At 49.2% G+C, this 18,939-nt stretch overlaps 1 protein-coding gene across 6 annotated transcripts in view; it reads right to left on the bottom strand.

Moving 5' to 3' along the window:
• Positions 1 to 18,939, bottom strand: part of BRD4 (bromodomain containing 4) — a 1,320,550-nt gene that overhangs the window by 458,302 nt on the left and 843,309 nt on the right. For all 6 annotated transcript variants that reach the window (XM_086960824.1, XM_086960816.1, XM_086960841.1 and 3 more), the window contains one exon: positions 15,378 to 15,580. In XM_086960824.1, the coding sequence (XP_086816950.1) occupies positions 15,378 to 15,580 (203 nt within the window). The remainder of the gene's footprint in view (positions 1 to 15,377; positions 15,581 to 18,939) is intronic.

The following is an 18,939-nucleotide window of genomic DNA, read 5'->3' as shown; positions in this document are numbered from 1 at the left end:
TTGGGCAACTTATCGGCTTGTAGTGTTCCTTCAAACATAGCCAATACGAGGGATCAATCGAGAGGCATTTCTTTTAGTTCAACAGGAAACCTGTGAGTGCCAGGTACCTTACCTGCCCGCATCCCCTGAATTGCTTTCAACAACACGTCTTCACTGAATCAATGATTGGGAGTTCTAACTCAGTGCTGGCCTCCGAGGACTGTGTGGCCACAATCAAATCATGGATGTTCCTTTCCAGCAGGCCTGTTTGGTGCAAATCATCTAACCTTTCATAGTAATTTACAAATGTGTTTGCTATTCCTGCTGACTTATGGACAATATCTCTCAAAGGATCCTTAATCCCAGGTATAAATTTGTGTCTTTGCTGGCAAACCAATGTATCAATTTCCACATTTTGTGTCCATACTCTTAGAGGTTATGTTGTGAAGCAGTCCAAGCTGCTTTGGCCGCATTGGTAAGCCACCACTTCAAATCTAATCTTACCGCCTATAGGTGGTGCAGGGTTCTTCATCTGGAGATCCTTTTTCTTTATCTGGAGATTATAAAAACGGATTCTCTAAAACAGTAATTTGGCTTTCCTCGAGGCCTCCTGCATATCCTTCTAAGTGTCCAATAGCTCCTCATTAGTCAGGGTAAACTCAGGAAAAATCTGCTCCTTGCCTAAGCCACAGCATAGCACACTCAAAGGTATTTTACTTTTATGTCTAGAGTATTAGGAGTAATGAAATGTGCAGGCCTTACAGGTCTCAGACCTAAGAATGTTTGGTAGAAAGAGTTAGCATACCATGGGACCATCGACTTGAGCAAATTTTCAGTGGCACTTAGGGTAAAATTATATACAGGTCTTTACCATGTCACCGCCCGGATGCCTTCACCTTGCTGTCAGATGCACCGACTACGTGCGCTCTTCTTTCCACTAAGCCGCCTCCACAGGACGCCATTTGGCCCTGACACTTTTGCCAGTACCCGGCAACCACTTCAAGGCTTATCCTCGCCTCCCTGCCCAGGCGGACGAGGTCTTTTTCCCGCCGCCCCTCAGCCACTCGATTCCACCTCCGAGTAGCCGTACAGCCCTGATGAGTCACATCTCTTTCACGGTGTGACGAAACGCGTGTCGGCTGGCTACCTCCTTACTGTACTGTCCATTTGTTTGACTCATATAAAACTTTGTTCACAAGAAACTGGAAATCTCACGCTTCTTTTTTCAAGTATTTACTCTGCAAGAGTAGAAAACTTAGTCCACACAATCGGATTATCCACCACACTTGCGTGTGCACAGGACCTGCTCTCAGTCCAGTTGGTCTAGACCTGCCTAGACCAGTTCAGGGGCCTCTTTACCGAAGGGTTTGTGTTCCCTTGTCCTGCTCTGCACCGCGTGCCTACCGCACACCAATCACAGCTACGTTATCATACTGCTCAGAGCGCCACAACTTCCTACTCCCTAAACACAAACCCAGTCTCCAACTGAAACTCTATGTCACCGAACAAAAAAAAAAATCTAAACCATTGAACGGTACATTTCGCAACCCGGCTGAATGTCATAGATCCCAGAAAAACAGTTATCCTTTGGGTTGTCTTCTCGGATGGCGTTTGCCTCTGTACGCTTGGATCACTGATATTTTATGTCAAAACTAACTCGATAGTCAGCACGTTTTTCGCAGCTTGTTATACTGTATTGTTCATGTTAGAATTGGGGGTCTCTGGTTGGCGCAGGCATGTTCTTGCGACAAAGCAGGGACCCTCTCCTCCAAGTCAGTGTAAAGGATTACTCTCCAGAAATAACCCCTGCTTACCCCCTTGGTAGTGTGGCGCAAACAGTCAAGGCTAATCTTAGGAGCACATGTGGTTAAACATTTGCAGTATCTCACACAGCAATCATCACCACTCCACATAATGACACAAGACTGTAAGTGTAGTAAAAATATATCCTTTATATATACTCTTAAGCAGGATTTAAAAATACAGTCTTCAGGTTGCAAAGAACAAGTTACTTACCTTCGGTAACGATATATCTGTAAGAAACAGTAGTTCGTATTACATTCTTTACCTTAGAATATCCCTAGGCGTCAGACTGGATCCGGAAATTTTTGCGTAGAAGTACCCTTGCGCGTCAGTAGGCGTCGTCTGCGGCTCTGGGTCCGTCGTCGGCGCCGTGATGACGTCGTTAGAGTACTTAGACGCCGCCTCCGCGTGCTGACGTCAGTTCTTAGATACAGCTTTTCCGCGCCAAAAACGCAGAGCTATGTCAAAAACCAACACTGGTGCCATTGAAACTAGGGCCCTGAAAGGGGATGACCTTAACCCTAGATATTGGTTCGCAGAACGGGGAGGATGGGTGGGGCGGTAAGTAATCTATACTAACTACTGTTTCTTACAGATATATCGTTACCGAAGGTAACTAACTTGTTCATCTGAAAGAAACAGGTTAGTATTAGATTCCTTATCTTAGAATAGATATCCTCTTTTTCTGTCCAGCATACAGTGAAATTCGGAAATGCTGGATCATCCCATTATGCAAAAACCTGGGCTTCAGACACTGTGTACACGCTTGTAGAGTGCTAACTTATGACACTGCCCCTCTCATTGTTTTTGCCGTATCCCGGTTTTTACTTGGCATGTGACGGAGAAGAACTGTTTTTATTTACAAGAAATAACGGACTACTGCTTTTTACCCTCTACTATTTCTTTAATAACCAAAGTTTAATAACTTTTTAATTCCAATGTATTTATGTTTTATCATTGTGCTTGTATATATTTTATTGCACTTTTAGTCTTTGACCGAAATAAAGTTATCAAAGTAAGTAGATACCCCAGCAATACCAACCCCGGTGGTGGGTCTGCGAACCAATAATCACACCAGAAAGTCCTGGAGGACGGAACGGCCAAAGAAGCCATTCCTCCGGACTTGGCTGTCCAGGCAGTGGTGTCTTGCGAACGTGTGCAGCGAGGCCCACGTAGCTGCCTGACAAATGTCCTGCGAGGGGACTCCCCGACCCAGGGCAGTGGTAGCCGCCGTGGACCGAGTGGAATGGGCCCTCAGCCCAACTGGAGGCCCCTTCCTTGCCAAGGAGTAACAAGCCTTGATACACAAGACGACCCACCGAGAGATGGTTTGCTTGTATACCGCCCGTCCCTTAGCGCCCACGTAACCAACAAAGTGTTGGTCATCCACCCGGAACTGACGTGTGCGATCCAAATAGAATGAGAGCGCACGTTTTGGGTCCAGACGGTGGAGCCGCTCTTCCTCCTTTGAGGGATGCGGAGGCGGAAAGAAGGTGGGCAAGGTGATAGACTACCCGATGTGGAAGGCAGTGACAACCTTGGGCAGGAAAGAGGGTCTTGTCCGCAACACACCTTGTCCGGATGGACAGAAAGGAAAGGGGATTTAGAGGAAAGAGCCTGGAGCTCACTCACTCTCCTGGCAGAGGTGATGGCAACCAGGAAAGCAGTCTTCAAAGTAAGAAGGGAGATAGGACAGTTGTGAAGTGGCTCAAAGGGAGCGCACATCAGATAAGTAAGAACCAGGTTCAAGTCCCACTGAGGCATCACAAAGGGAACAGGTGGAAACATGTGGGTGATGCCTTTCAGAAAGCGAATTACAATAGGGGACTTGAACAAAGATGGTTGATCAGGCAGCCTCAGAAAGGCTCAGAAAGGCTGAAAGGCCAGAAAGGTAGCCCTTGATAGTGCCCAGAGCAGAGCCCTGCTGGGCAAGAGAAAGAAGGAAGAGAAGAACCTCAGAAAGAGGGGCAAAGAGAGGATCCACAGCCTTTGCTGTGCACCATGCCACAAATCTGTTCCACCTACAGGCGTATACCGACTTAGTGGAGGGACGCCTGGCTGCCAGAATGATATCACAAACTTCAGGAGGCAAGTCAAATGGCCTCAACTGTCGCCGCTCCATCTCCAAGCATGGAGGTGGAGACTGGACAGGTTCGGGTGGAGGGCCGTCCCCTGTTGCTGCAGAGGCAGACGAACCGGGGGATCGACTGACATACTGAGTAGCTCGGAATACCAGTACCTTCGTGCCCAGTCCGGAGCCACAAGGATGACTTGGGCCTGGTCGCGTTTGATCTTCTTCAGCACTCTGGGCAGAAGTGGTATAGGCGGAAAGGCGTACAACAGACCGCAGCTCCACTCGCGACGAAAAGCGTCTCCGAGCGAGTGCCGCCTTGGAAATTTCAACGCGCAGAACTGATGACATTGCGCGTTCTCTTCGATGGCGAATAGATCTAACCAAGGCTCTCCCCATTGCTGAAAGAGGCCTTGCGCAACGTCCCAGTTCAGACGCCATTTGTGATCCATCATGCACCGGCAGCTGAGTTTGTCCGCCCTGGCGTTCAGAGAACCTGTCAGGTGTCGTACCACCAGGGTCACACCCTGATGTTCCAGCCACTGCCAGAGAAGCAGAGCCTCCTGGCAGATGGTCCTCGACCCCATCCCACCCTGTTTGTTGCAGTACCACATGGCGGAATCGCCCGCAGCTCCAAAAGGTTGATATGCAGCCGGGACTCCGCCGGAGACCAGAGGCCTCTGATCTCCTGGGACTGACACTCACGTGTCAGAGGGTCCTCAGACCCCTACCAATACTCCTCATCACCCATCTCCTGATATTCAGGGTTGTTCAAGGACGGGGCCGGTTCATTGAAATAGAACACCCCAAGCGGCGTTGACAGCGGCACCGCTCCGACGCCGGAACCGGGTCGAGGGAGGTATTGGGGACGGCGCCGCCCGAGGACGGCGCCGGAGGGGACACCTATGGAACCGACGCCGGTGAGGTCGGCCGGCGACGATCCCGATCCAGAAGTGGATCCAGTGGGACCCTGCGGCGCCAGGCCCGAAGGCACAGGCGGCGTCGGGGCCGAAGCACCCGACCCGCGAGGGCCCCCAGACGGGTCCGCTGGGCCCGAAGGCGCCGCGGAGCCCGTCAGAGGAGAGAGGGACGTCATGGCCATGAGGAAGCGCTCGATCTCCTCCGGCGTCGCTTGCTGCCCAGGGACCGGAGGGTATGGGGCAGGTCGCGACGCCCGCGACTCCGACGGAGCCGCGAGGGCAGTGTCACCCGAACCCCCGGCCGCATCGTGCAAGCGTCTGGGGAGTTGGAAGAGCGATGACGTCTCTTCGACTTCTTGTGCTTACCTGACGACGACTTCGACCCGGAGGAGTGATGGCTATGATGGCTCCGCCCCCGCGACCAGTCCCTCGACCTCCGTCAAGACCGGGACCTCTCACGGCGCGGGCCGACTGCCGGAGCTCGAGCCGCTTGCGGGACCGCTCCCGCCTAGCCTTCGAGGTTAAGGCACGACAGTCTGAGCAGGTCTTGTCGTCATGATCGACGCCGAGACAGTGGAGGCACCGATGGGGAGGGTCTGTGACCAACATCAGTCGGTCACAGTCCCCACAAGGTTTAAAATCTGGCATCGCTATCGGCACCGATCGGAGTTGAAGACTCAAAGAAATGATCAAAAAGATCTCAAAAAAGTTAGTCAAAAGTGACTAAGGTAACACTTTTTCCGGATCTGCGCTGCTGGCGCGGAAAAAAGAAGAACTGACGTCAGCACGCGAAGGCGGCGTCTAAGTACTCCGACGACGTCATCACGGCACCCACGACGCCGACGACGGACGCGGAGCCGCAGACGACGCCTACTGACGCGCAAGGGTACTGCTACGCAAAAATTTCCGGATCCAGTCTGACGCCTGGGGATATTCTAAGGTAAGGAATCTAATACTAACCTGTTTCTTTCAGATACACGGTTCCAGTTACTTTGGGTATGCCGCAGTTCTTTAAATGCAATATTCTGGTTCTTTTAGGCCATTCCCATAGGTCTATGCGCTTTGTAGCGCTCTTGTATGCTTTGCACTGCTTTTGTACGCTTCGTACCACTTTAACTGCACGGTCCCGTCAAACCTCACGCATCTCGCGTGAGCCGGCGTACGGTGCGAACAGGTTCACAGTAAAGCGAGAGGCGTACCAGCCTCCGGGGAGCCACAGTACGTTGCGCACAGGTTCAAAGTGAAGAGAGAGGCGTACCAGCCTCCGGGGAGCCACAGTACGTTGCACACAGGTTCAAAGTGAAGTGAGAGGCGTACCAGCCTACGGGGAGCCCCAGTACGTTGTGCCCAGGTTCAAAGTTAAGCGAGAGGCGTACCAGCCTCCGATGAGCAGGCGTACGTTGCAAACAGGGGCCCAGCGCACAATACCTTCTTTCTTGATGGCGGGTTCGGTGCGGACGGCTCTAGGCTGTTGTCCGGTGTTGCAGTGCTGTCCTGGCGGGCGGGGTGACGCAGAGGCCACAGGGTCGCTTCTCGTCAGGTTGGCGGTGCTCCGGGGGACACAGGCTCACAAGGGCAGAGTCCTGGGGTCCTGGAGAGGGGTGCAATGGATTTGAGACGCTTACAGCTGGGCTTTTCACGGGGTGCAGTCCAGGGGGCACGTTCACAAGCAAAGCCCTTGGAGATCTTTTCAAGTAGAATGCACAAGTTGAAAATAAAGTAATGTCTCTGTAGTCTTTGTCCTTCTCTCCTTCATGCAGCAAGGCACCCACCACAGGCCAGTCTCTCAGGATTAGAGACAGTAGTTCTCCTTGCAGCTTTCCCAGGTCCTTCTCTTCGGGCAGAGTTTCTTCTTAGCGCAAACAGGATCTGATTTGTTAGGAGCAGGGCTCCTACTTTTATAGGACATTTCTTTTATCTTTACAAGGCCAGGGGGCCTGAGCCTGGTTCAACCCAGTTTTAGAGCACTCTGTTGACAGGAGGCTGCCTTCTTTCAGGGTGCAGGGCAGGGACATCAGACGCTCCGCAGGAGGTGGAGCCAGCATTGTGGTGGCAGAGCACAGCCCTATTCAGAGTCAAGGGGCACTCCTCCCACCTATCCTGGGGGTAATCCCTCTATTCACCACCTGCCATCCCCAGCCCTGTCACTCACACAACCCAGACAGCAGATACACATCCTGGCAGAGGCGGGCTGAAATGGTTAGGCAAGCAAATGCTAACTTTCTAAAAGTAGTATTTGCAAACACAGGATATTAATAAACTTTGCTAAAAAGAGTATTTTATTATTCTGAGTTCAGGCATACTAAACTTTATCTTCTACCATGTTTCCTGAGCCTGCTGGGATCATAGAGTGTAATAATTCCAGCAGCCCATTCTGGCCTATGAGAACAGGTAGCCTTACAATAGTGAAAAACTAAATTGGCTGTAATTTACTATTAGGACATGCCACACACATCAGGGCTTGTCCTACCTTATGCTTACAATGCACCCTGCCCTTGGGCCTACCATAGGGGTGACTAATATGAAGTTAAGGGAAGGTTTGCGGACTGGCAAGTAGGTGCACTTGCGCAGTCAGCATGACTGCACGCAGTTTCTGCAATGGAAGACCTTAGACACATTTTACTAGGCCGCTTCAGTGGGTGGTACAACCATTGCTGCAAGCCCAGTAGCGGCATTTGTATTTACAAGCCCTGGCATTCCTGGTGCACGGACCATGCACTACTGTCCTTTATGTGGTCTCCAGTAACACAGACCCACAAGGCTTCCATTCTAAAGAAGGTTAGTCGAGTATGGTCTAGATTACCAGCTGAAAACTGGAAGGCAGCCCTGAAAAGTTGCCCGCCCGCTCCCCATGAGGACCCGGTTGTAGCCAATGAAGCCTTCGATCAGTGGATCAATTCCACACTAGATCCTATCCTGCCAAAAAAAGAACTACGGCACAGAGAGGGTCCCAACAAACAACCATGGTATTCCAGGGAACTTAAGGAACACAAACAACTGTGTAAACGTGCGGAAAGGAAGTGGAGAAAGAACTATGCAGATGCGGCGAAAAACGAACATAGGTCATCTCTGAGATCCTACAAAAAGTTATTAAAAACCACACAAGCCGCATACTATCAGGACAAAATTGCGGAAGCAGCTAACGCCCCCAGGGACATTTTTAAAATCTTTCAATCTCTGGTCACCACCCTCAGAACTATTAGTCCTGTTTTGAACCCACAGAAACACTGTGAGGAGTTAGCTGTCTTCTTCGCATCCAAGGTGTCTAATATCTATTCCGGCTTTGCGCCAGTGACAGATACTCCAGATAATTGGGAGAGTGGAAATAAGGGGGACCTGGAAGTAGACCCTTATCCATCTGCAGGTCTCAAAGTCTTCCCCCCATTGGATCTGGCTGGAGTGGATAGTCTCCTTGGCAATCTTAAATCTGGCTCCCCGTTAGATGCTGCTCCCCTGGTAGTCCTTAAACAGATATCAGGGACAGTATGCCCAGTGATAATGCAGGTTATTAACGCGTCTCTGGCCTCTGGTGTAGTGCCCCCCAACTGGAAGAAGGCTAAGGTCAGAGCCCTGCTAAAAAAAAACCAGCTTGGATCCTGAAGACCTGGCCAACTACAGGCCCATTTCACTATTACCAACCATCAGCAAAATAGCTGAAAAACATGTGAATCAAGTTCTCTCTCCCTTTATTGAATCCACTGATGGATTACATTCCACCCAGACAGGGTTCAGAGCAAAACAAGGAACAGAGACAGCTCTGGTGGCGGTAGTGGAGGCAGTTAGGGGTATTGTGGATGCAGGAGGCTGTGCTGCGGTGGTCCTGTTGGACCTCAGCGCAGCCTTCGATACCGTAAACCACTCTCTCTTGCTGCATCGGCTGCATCTCACAGGGGTCTCTGGAGTGGCCATCAAATGGCTCCATTCCTTTCTATCAGACAGAAGCTTCTCCGTCTTTGAGGGAGAGGTGTCATCCAGCCAGCTGCAACTGAATCACGGCGTTCCCCAGGGATCATCCCTCAGCCCTACTCTGTTTAATATTTACATGAGACCTTTGGCTGAGGTGGTTCTTCCCTGGGGAATCCAACTTGTTACCTACGCCGATGACACGCAGCTGGTTGTGTCTTTGATGAGGAACGATGCTTTAAATCAGGGGATCAATAATCTGACCCCGTGTCTCACCAAGGTTCGGGAATGGATGACCTCCTCCTTTTTGAAGCTAAATGGGGCCAAAACGGACATTATGCTTCTGGGTCACAAAGCCCCAATTAACCTGGATCCTTGGTGGCCTTACTGCCTAGGACCCCCCCCCCCCAGCACCTAAGACCCAAATAAAAAGCCTGGGGATCTGGCTAGATTCCTCCCTTGGATTTCATTACCAGGCTAAGAAGGTAGCTGCAACCTGCTATGGACTGTTGAGTCTTAAAAAAAAGTGTTAGACCTCCTGCCATTCGAAGCTAGACGATTGCTGGTCCAGTCGCTGATTTTGTCGCGGCTGGATTATGCAAATGCCGTCTATATGGGAGCTCCAGTCGGCACCATAAAAATTCTGCAATCTGTACAGAATTGTGCTACTCGGCTGCTCATGAAAGTCCCCAAAAGATGCTCCGAGAAAGCCGCACTTCAATCCCTCCATTGGTTACCCATCAAGGGAAGGATTATATTCAAAACCCTGTGCCTGGCGCATAAGTCCATCCATAGTGCTGGCCCGCCCATTCTTGATCCCCTCTTTCGTCGCCATCAATCAGTGAGATCTTTGAGATCCAACCAGCGGAACTTGCTGGTAGTCCCCAGGACGAAGCTGACTCGGATGGGTGGCCGTCGGCTTTCTGTGCACGCAGCTAAAGAATGGAACATACTCCCAGATGACATCAGGCACGAAACTAACCACCTTGCTTTCAGGAAGCGTTTAAAGACACACTTGTTCCAATAGTGTCTTCCATGTCCTCTGGTCTTACAGCGCTGGGATGCTCAAGAGTAGCCATGCGCTATAGAAGAGGGTATTCATTCATTCATTCCTTCCTTCATTCACATGACTAAGGACTGACAGTAAACCAAATAAACCAAACATGGACAACAATCAAGGTAACAATTTACAACAGGGAGAGCATATGCACTTTAGCACTGGTCAGCAGCGGTAAAGTGCCCAGAGTCATTAAACCAACAAAAACAGGTCAGAGGAAATATAGGAGGAAAAAGGCAAAAAGTTTAGGGATGACCCAGCAGGAAGGGCCAAGTCCAACACAACCCCCTTCCAGCCAAAACGCAGGGTTGACCAATCACTACCTTGATGGTCTTCACTGCTTTGGGCGATAGAACAAGGACCTGGCCCGCAACTGCAGGGGCAGACTCCAGTTCTACGCCAAACTGAACATTTTTCAATTCCTCTGGGTATGCTCTCAGGGTCCACACAGCCAACCCATGTGGAACCCTTCTCTTCACCCGTGGACTCCACCTGGGCAGCACCTAGCCTTAGTTCGCTCACAGGTGTGTCCCAACAGGCAGACAGAAAAATGTCACAGTGGCCACCGACAGTAGTCAGGAATGAGACCCAGGCCTTATGCCTCTCAGGGCTCTCAAACCTCTGTGGCGTCAGGGAGTGGGGGGCAGTAGCCCCAGGTGCTTGGCACCCTTTGTCCATTCTCCCTCCTGTCAGGTCAGGTATGACATCCTGGCACTGACCCACTAGCCCCAGACCTGTACCTGGCGGCTGGACCAAAGACTGGGGTGGCCTCTCCCACACCAGGTCCTCCTCCTTGGGGCTCTGTACCCTCCCACCTGGAGTGGTACCCCTTCCAGAATTGGCAGGGCACCTGTGGCAGGTGTCCTGCATAATTCGCCCACCAGTTCAGGGGTTCTATCCTGCAACTGGGGTACCAGGTCAGGGGGGACACCCTGCACCTGGCCCTTAAACCTAGGGTCTAATCCCTCTAGTTGAACCGGGGTCAGAGGCGAGAACTCCATCCCTCTGCACCCCCTTCCAGAGTACTGCCCACTCCCCACTGGAGGGGTAGCCCTAGAAGTGACATGGGCCAGGACACTGATTACAGTGGTCCTGCCCTCCAGGTCAGGAAACCTCTGAACCTGGCTTCTCAACTCAGGGACCCAACCCTGCAGTTGAACACTTGCCTGGCGCACCAGGACTTCCTGGGGAGCACGTATTCCTCCCCTGAGGGTAACACACAACTCCTGTGTTGTGTGACAGTCTGCCGGGCGCACATCTCCCAACCCCTGTCCATCTGACCGTGCGTGAAGATCCCCCAGGACAGAAGTGGTGTCCCCCTGGTCATTCATTGGGGACGCAGCCCTTCTGGCTGGCCCCTGACCCACTAGTTCTTCCACTGGGGCCTCTTTCCCCCTCTCACCCCTCCATCGGGACCTCTACACCCTCCCAACTGGAGTGGTACTGCCAGACACCAGAACTACTGGAGCTCTGTTTACAGAGCCTCCACGTTCTCTAGCCACTGGGGGATACCCCTCAGCGGGTGACTCATCCGGACAGCCTAGTCCCCCAACCTGGTGTTCCCTTAAAGAACAATCCAGGCTCGAAGACTGAGGTTGGACACTACCGGGACAAAACCCATTCTGACTCCTTCCCCTTAAGGACAGGACGTGAGGCCCTACACCCCTCTCACTACTACAGGACCTAGCTGGGCTACTCTGCGCCACTTCCACCACTCTAGGCTGGAAGATACCTGAGCCACTCCCCACAGGATCACACCCCAATCCCTCTGGAATCCACCACAAGGTCAGCCTCCAATGTGAGCTCCCTGGGGTCAGAGAACTCACTCTCTAACAGGTGTTGGCATAGCTCTGGAAAACTGGGACTTAAAGTATGCTCTCCCACAATTGGATTACACAGCCCCCTAGCAGGGTTAACCAAACTATCCTTTACCTCTCCATCCAGTTCATCACACACGTACCCCACACCACTCTCCTGAGATTGGCCAGACAGTAGCGGACTGTCTATGTCACACAACCCACACTCTTCTGGGCGGTCTTTACACTCACCCACCAGGACCTCAACCATGGGGAAATCCCTCCCACCACTAGGACCATGAACTCCTATGCCAGTTACCCTATTCCCTTCAGGGACGGTGCGCACTACTGGAGCTACCTCATGACCTTGAACATTCTGGTGTATGTTAACCCCCTCCAAATCAGGTGCCATATCTCTAGGTGTGTGCACTATGCTCTCAGCACTGGTTATCTTAATGTTGCTGCCACCATCTGAGCTGGACTCCACCTCCAACTCAGCAAAGCTCAATCTCTGAGCTATACACATTTCTTGTTGCTGGGCTGAAGCCCTCCTGGCCTCAAGCCCCTTGAGCTCCAAGTCAAGTTTCCTCATTCTCAAGTCATGCGCAAGCTACATTTTCATTTCTTCCAGAGCAAATTTCTTGCTCTCTGATTCCAATTGGCCATTTATTTCCAGCTCTGCCAACTTCAATTCATGATCTCAGGTTGCCTGCCTGTCCGCCAGCTCCTCTGGCGACAGACATCAGGCAGAAACACTGCTACCCAACGGGGAGGTTGCACCCCTCCACTCTGGATTCAGGGGTCCCTCCAGCTGCTGTTCTGCATCCTCAAATTCAATATCCTTTCCAGGGGCATTCCTTGCCTTGACCCAGGCCCTCAGCGCCTTTTGGAACTGCTCCCTTCTGGAGAGTCCGGTCATGGAAATGTTCAAATTTTTGCAGAAGCTCTTGAGCTGTTTCTTGGTGTAATTTTCTAGTTTCTCCCAATCATAGTCAATAGAAGAAATGGGTGCTGCCTTTTCCATTTTCACTGACGCAGGCATGACTTCAAAAACACATGGAGATCTCTTCTAGCAAAGCACAAATCAAAAGGAGTCTGTGGCTTCAGTTACTGGACAGTACTCACTGTGCAATAGTCAATAATCACTGTATGGACACTGCAAATGCAAATTCGTGATCCTCACCGCTGCCAGCAATGTTAGAACTGGGGGTCTCTGGTTGGCACAGGTATGTACTTGCGAAGAGCAGGGACCCTCTCCTTTAAGTCAGGGCAAAGTATTACTCTCCAGAAATAACCCCTGCTCACCCTCTAGGTAGTGTGGCGCAAGCAGTCAAGGCTAATCTCAGGAGCACATGTGGTTAAACATTTGCAGTACCTTACACAGCAATCATCACCCCTCCACACAATGACACAAGACTAAGTGTAGTAAAAATATATCCTTTATATATACTTTTAAGCAGGCTTTACAAATACAGTCTTCAGGTTGCAAAACACGGTTCCAGTTACTTTGGGGATGCCACAGTTCTTTAAATGCAATATTCTGGTTCTTTTGGGCCATTCCCATAGGTCTATGCACTTTGTAGCGCTCTTGTACGCTTCGCACTGCTTTTGTACGCTTCGTACCACTTTAACTGCACGGCCCCATCAAACCTCATGCATCTCGCGTGAGCCGGCGTACGGTGCGAACAGGTTCACAGTGAAGCGAGAGGCGTACCAGCCTCCGGGAGCCCCCGTACGTTGCGCACAGGTTCAAAGTGAAGGGAGAGGCGTACCAGCCTCCGGGGAGCCACAGAACGTTGCGCACAGGTTCAAAGTGAAGCGAGAGGCGTACCAGGCTCCGGGGAGCCCCAGTACATTGTGCCCAGGTTCTAAGTGAAGCAAGAGGCGTACCAGCCTCCGATGAGCAGGCGTACGTTGCAAACAGGGGCCCAGCGCACAATACCTTCTTTCTTGATGGCGGGTTCGTGCGGACGGCTCTAGGCTGTTGTCCGGCGTTGCGGTGTTGTCCTGGCGGGCAGGGTGACGCGGAGGTCATGGAGTCACTTCTCGTCAGGTTGCGCCCACTGTTCCTGGGGCGCAGTTCAGGGGGCAAGTTCACAAGCAAACCCTTGGAGATCTTTTCAAGTAGAATGCACAAGTTGAAAATAAAGTAAAGTCTCTGTAGTGTTTGTCCTTCTCTCCTTCATGCAGCAAGGCACCCACCACAGGCCAGTCTCTCAGGCTTAGAGACAGAAGTCCTCCATGCAGCTTTCCCCGGTCTTTCTCTTCGGCCAGAGTTTCTTCTTAGCGCAAACAGGATCTGATTTGTTAGGAGCAGGGCTCCTACTTTTATAGGACATTTCTTTTATCTTTATAGGCCAGGGGGCCTGAGCCTGGTTCAACCCAGTTTTGGAGCACTCTGTTCACATGAAGCTGCCTTCTTTCAGGGTGCAAGGCAGGGACATAAGACGCTCCGCAGGAGGTGGAGCCAGCATTTTGGTGGCAGAGCACAGCCCTATTCAGAGTCAAGGGTCCGCCTAGCCTGGGGGTAATCCCTGTATTCACCACCTGTCATCCCCAGCCCTGTCACTCACACAACCCAGACAGCAGATACAGATCCTGGCAGAGGCGCGCTGAAATGATTAGGCAAGCAAATGCTAACTTTCTAAAAGTAGCCTTTGCAAACACAGGATATTAAAATAAACTTTACTAAGTATTTTATTATTCGGACTTCAGGCATACTAAACTTTATCTTCTACCATAATCCCTGAGCCTGCTGGGATTATAGAGTGTAATAATTCCAGCAGCCCATTCTGGCCTATGAGAACAGGTAGCCTTACAATAGTGAAAAAAGAAATTGGCTGTAATTCACTATTAGGACATACCACACACATCAGGGCTTGTCCTACCTTATGCTTACAATGCACCCTGCCCATGGGCCTACCATAGGGGTGACTAATATGAAGTTAAGAGACGTTTTGGGGAATGGCAAGTAGGTGCACTTGCGCAGTCAGCATGACGGTAGCAGACTGCACGCAGGTTCTGCAATGGCAGACCGTAGACACATTTTACTAGGCCGCTTATGTGGGTGGCACAACCAGTGCTGCAAGCCCACTAGCGGCATTTGTATTTACAAGCCCTGGCACTCCTGGTGCACTTGACTAGGGACTGACAGTAAACCAAATAAACCAAACATGGACACCAATCAAGGTAACAATTTACAACAGGGAGAGCATATGCACTTTAGCACTGGTCAGCAGTGGTTAAGTGCCCAGAGTCATTAAAGCAACAAAAACAGGTCAGAGGAAATATAGGAGGAAAAAGGCAAAAAGTTTAGGGATGACCCAGCAGGAAGGGCCAAGTCCAACAGTTCATATAATAATATTTTGTGATACCCCATTTTGCAAGCTTACTTGTAAACATATATGAACGCCCAACTGGGAACTGTTATGGCAAAACTTCAAAAAATCTGTTATGAAAAAAAAACAACAATAGTCACAGCACAATTTTTCACCTCCAAACCCAAGGGTGAAAAAAGAATCCAAAAAAGGAGCAGACTCACCTGGGCTTGCACTTGATACCTTAAACTCGCCTATAATGAAAGCTAAAGAAAATTCTATTTCTGGACCCAACTACTAAAAGGCAGAATATTGCTAAGCATGAGAATCTCAAAGAGGTTGAAACTGCATAAGTCAAATAAACCATGGCTCATGAAAGGAGAGAAGGGCAATATCACTAACTTGGAAGAGGCTGGGAAGAACACACAAGCACCAATTGCAAAAGCATGCAGCAAAAGAAGTGAGACTTATAAGACTAATCAAATTAAGCAGAATTTGACAGCAGAGAAGGGAAAGCCAGAAGAAACAGACCTGGAGTTAGTGCCGCTGTTACTGTTATTTTTCTTGGATTTTTTTGGTGGTGGTTCCTTAATCTTGCTTTTCTTGGGCTCCTCCACTAATTCTTTAATCTTGTGCTTTTCTTTTTTCTTGTCTTTCAAGTCCTTCGGCTTTTTCTTTGGTTTATTTTGCTGAGGTTGAGACAGAGCAGCCAGCTGTTCGTGCACCGCTTTCAGCTATTTAAAGAAATAAGGATGAGTCACAATGGAACTCTCCGCTGAAGTCTGATACAGCACAGGAGAACATCCAGTAAGCATCCCAATTACAAAGTAGACCTGTAGATATTTGTAAGCAGCAGACAACAAAACTGTACTTGCTGACCAGAAATTTTTGCTATAGCTTTATATTTTAGTTTCAAATTACCACTGGATAACCTATATTCAGTTTTGCGCCACACAATCAGCTAAAACATTCAGGCCTTGCCATCTTACAAAGAGGGAATTATGGGAAATTACAGTGGAACCAAAATCTGAACTTTGTAGGAAAGCCTTCAAGACCCTGCTATTTAATGGACTTTCTTAGAAACTCCCAACAATTTCTTCTCCTAGCCACCCTGACTGCAAATCAGTCTACCCACCCACCTCCCTTTTCATATTTAAGTGTATTGCACTGTATTGCACTTCTCTTAAATAGAGAGCTTATAGTTTGTTTCTAATGTATGCTTTCCAAACAACGCCTTTGAATAAAAGAAGTTAAATGACAAAGGTTTTCTGTTATCCAGTCATCTGTGAAAGATTCAAGGGAGACTACACAGAGGATTATTATTCCTTTGCAAAACAGAAATTAACACATAACTTTGGGAATGACATCTAGCAACATGAAATTAAAGGGGGTATTTTGCAAAGACTTCATTTGGGGCTGAAAGCAGAACATTTGTTGTTGCAAAACTGAAAATAAATAGCCTTACGTAAACGTGTTGTTAGTCAGACATTAAGAGTCAGCATTTGTGCCGCCAGAGCTCAGGCTACAAATTGATCATTAAAGCTATAGGATAGCTTATAATTTAAACACCCACCCCCATTTGAAGGGTGAAGACAAAGTGAATGTTGCGAGGGTGAACAAGGAAAGTGATGTACAAGTGTTGAGTGTGTACCGAAACAGGGTTTTCACTGTCAATGCTGCAGGCCCACCTTTGATTGGAGGTAGGCTGACATGTTTTGAGCAGAGGCATATATAGGAGCATCTTTAAGAAAAATGTGTTCCGTTGTTACCCTACATCATAGTGCTCGGCAATTCTAACTGTACCAATATCATCAGCTGGTCACAGTTTATGGAAAAGTATTTCAGCATCACAGGCTAGTTGGATTTTCTGTGTCTGTATTTTCTACGCAAAAACACAGTACTCCAACATCACACGAAAATAAGGATCTTTCTGCAGGTGTGACTGGATTATGAAAAGTACAGGCAACATAACTGATGCAAAATTTTGAACACACTTTAGGAAGGAAAGAGGAAAGCGTCCCCAGGTCTATCCCCATTTACATGAAATACTCTGCATGGTTTTACATAAATTCTGTGGGCTCCCCTGATTGATCGGGCCTGCCTTGACTCCCCTGTTAGTGAGTCTCCTGGACCTTGCTGGTCCCGACATTGCACCTTCTTCGACTTCCACATTGATTGCAGTTGTCAAGACCTGTTGGTACTTCAGATGGACACGTCCCCATAACTCTCGACATCAGACATGGGACAACTCTTATCTAGCTCCTGGTCATCCACAGCGTCACCTGGACCGCACAGCTGCAGTTCCATGGTCACCATCAGCTTCCTTGCAACACTTAACTTCGGTGGGCATTCGTCTTCCGGGCCTCCTGGTCACTTCCAAGTGGCAAAGACTCTGTCCCCTCTGCTTGCAGGTACTTCTCTTCCTGAATCCACCTGTGGGTTCCACCGGACACTTTCACCTTCTCCAGAAACTGCATCTTCCTGAAGTCTCCATTGGGTTCGACGGCTATTTCCGATGCCACTTCACACCTATTTACCTGGCTTCTCCTAGTGTAGGTATTCTGGTTCCTAGGGTATCCAAGGGTGGGTGGCTCTCCAACCTTCTGTCTTCCATGGGGTTCCTTCAGGGTCCTTCTTTAAAATTGCAACTGTGACTTACCCAATTGACTTGCATTGATCCAGCAGTAGTGTTCCCACTCTGCACAAGGCCTCCGTGAGGCTCCTGGTTACTTACCTTGAGTGGTTCCTTGGGTCCCCGGCACTTCTACGTCTTCTGGGTATAGTCTTGACTTGAGTCGTGGCTTGCTTACCACTATTTTAGTATATGGCTTGGTCTCCCCCTGGTGACCACTGTATTTCATGCTACTTACCGGTTTCGATTGAAAAGTATTGTGTGTAGTGTACATATCTCTGGATAGGAGATATCTGTATGTGTTAGTGAGTGTTTTATAATAAATACATAGTCTTTATAAATACACTGTGTGGTTCTTTTTCACTTAATCTATACCTAGAAGATTATGTTTTGGTGAAACAAGCTGCTTTACACTCATTTTGGACTAAGCCTGAAGGCTGCTCTCCACAGCTACTACTTAGAGAGCTTTCTAAGGTTGTGTAAGACTGCTAAAATCACAGTAAGGGTTGTCTGGATTGGTGTAGGGTGACCAGTTACATAAGTGTACACCATATACCAAGCCAGCTTCTCACAGGAAGATAGGAAAATGCTACTTACCAGTATGCATCTCTCCTTGGCATGTAGGGCTGCTGACATTCATATCTTGGCATAGATCGCCGCCTAGTGTTGGGTCCGGATGTTTGCACCTTGTTGTCTTGGAAGAGTCTTCGAAGTATCACAAGATAGGTGACTCCTCCCCTGGACTACAGTGCGCATGGGCATCTTCAGATTGTTTTTTTCCGCTATTGGGTTCGGATGCACTTCGACAGCTCCAACTTCGGAGATGCAACAGGTTACCTCTTGACATGAGACAGCATTCATTGCACTTTTTTGACCATATACTGAAAATGTTTCACTTTACTGCATAATATATGCTTCTTTAAAGGCAATTTGGTTCACTCAGAATCTCTATAAAAGCAGATGGTAGATTTAAATATCCATACTGTCAGACTTCAGGAGCCTTGGTGCTAAACTCAACAATGTTAAATTTGGGTGTTGAATTTGGAGTTGTGTTGCCTAGGACCCATTTGTGTTTGCCATCATAAATGGACTTGGAAATCTGCTTGTTAATTTAGTGTCCCCAGAATGTGCACTGCCTTCAGTCAAACCTCCTGCTAACGCCCAAAGTCAAATATTCTATATCGTTTTGGATAGTGTTCTTCATATCATGCCTTCCTACTTGCTCAAATGCTGCATCAGAGTGGTGTCCTCTGTCTGAATCAAGATGGCTGGGTTTTGTAATGGGAGGAATGCTACGAGGGCTAGGTGGAGAGATCACAATTCCAGGTAATTGATGTGCTAAGATGTTTCTTTTTACTGTCCATTAATCCTGGACTGAGTTTCTAGATGTGCTCCACATCCCATCAACTACACATCTATGACAATCTTCTGTAACAGTGTTTCTTGATGGAAGGGAACTCC

The sequence above is a fragment of the Lissotriton vulgaris genome, chromosome 1_1 (assembly GCF_964263255.1).
Source record: "Lissotriton vulgaris chromosome 1_1, aLisVul1.2, whole genome shotgun sequence".
Taxonomy (NCBI): Eukaryota; Metazoa; Chordata; class Amphibia; order Caudata; family Salamandridae; genus Lissotriton; species Lissotriton vulgaris.
The sequence above is the reverse complement of the archived record's forward strand: the minus strand, read 5'-3'. Positions and strand labels throughout refer to the sequence as shown.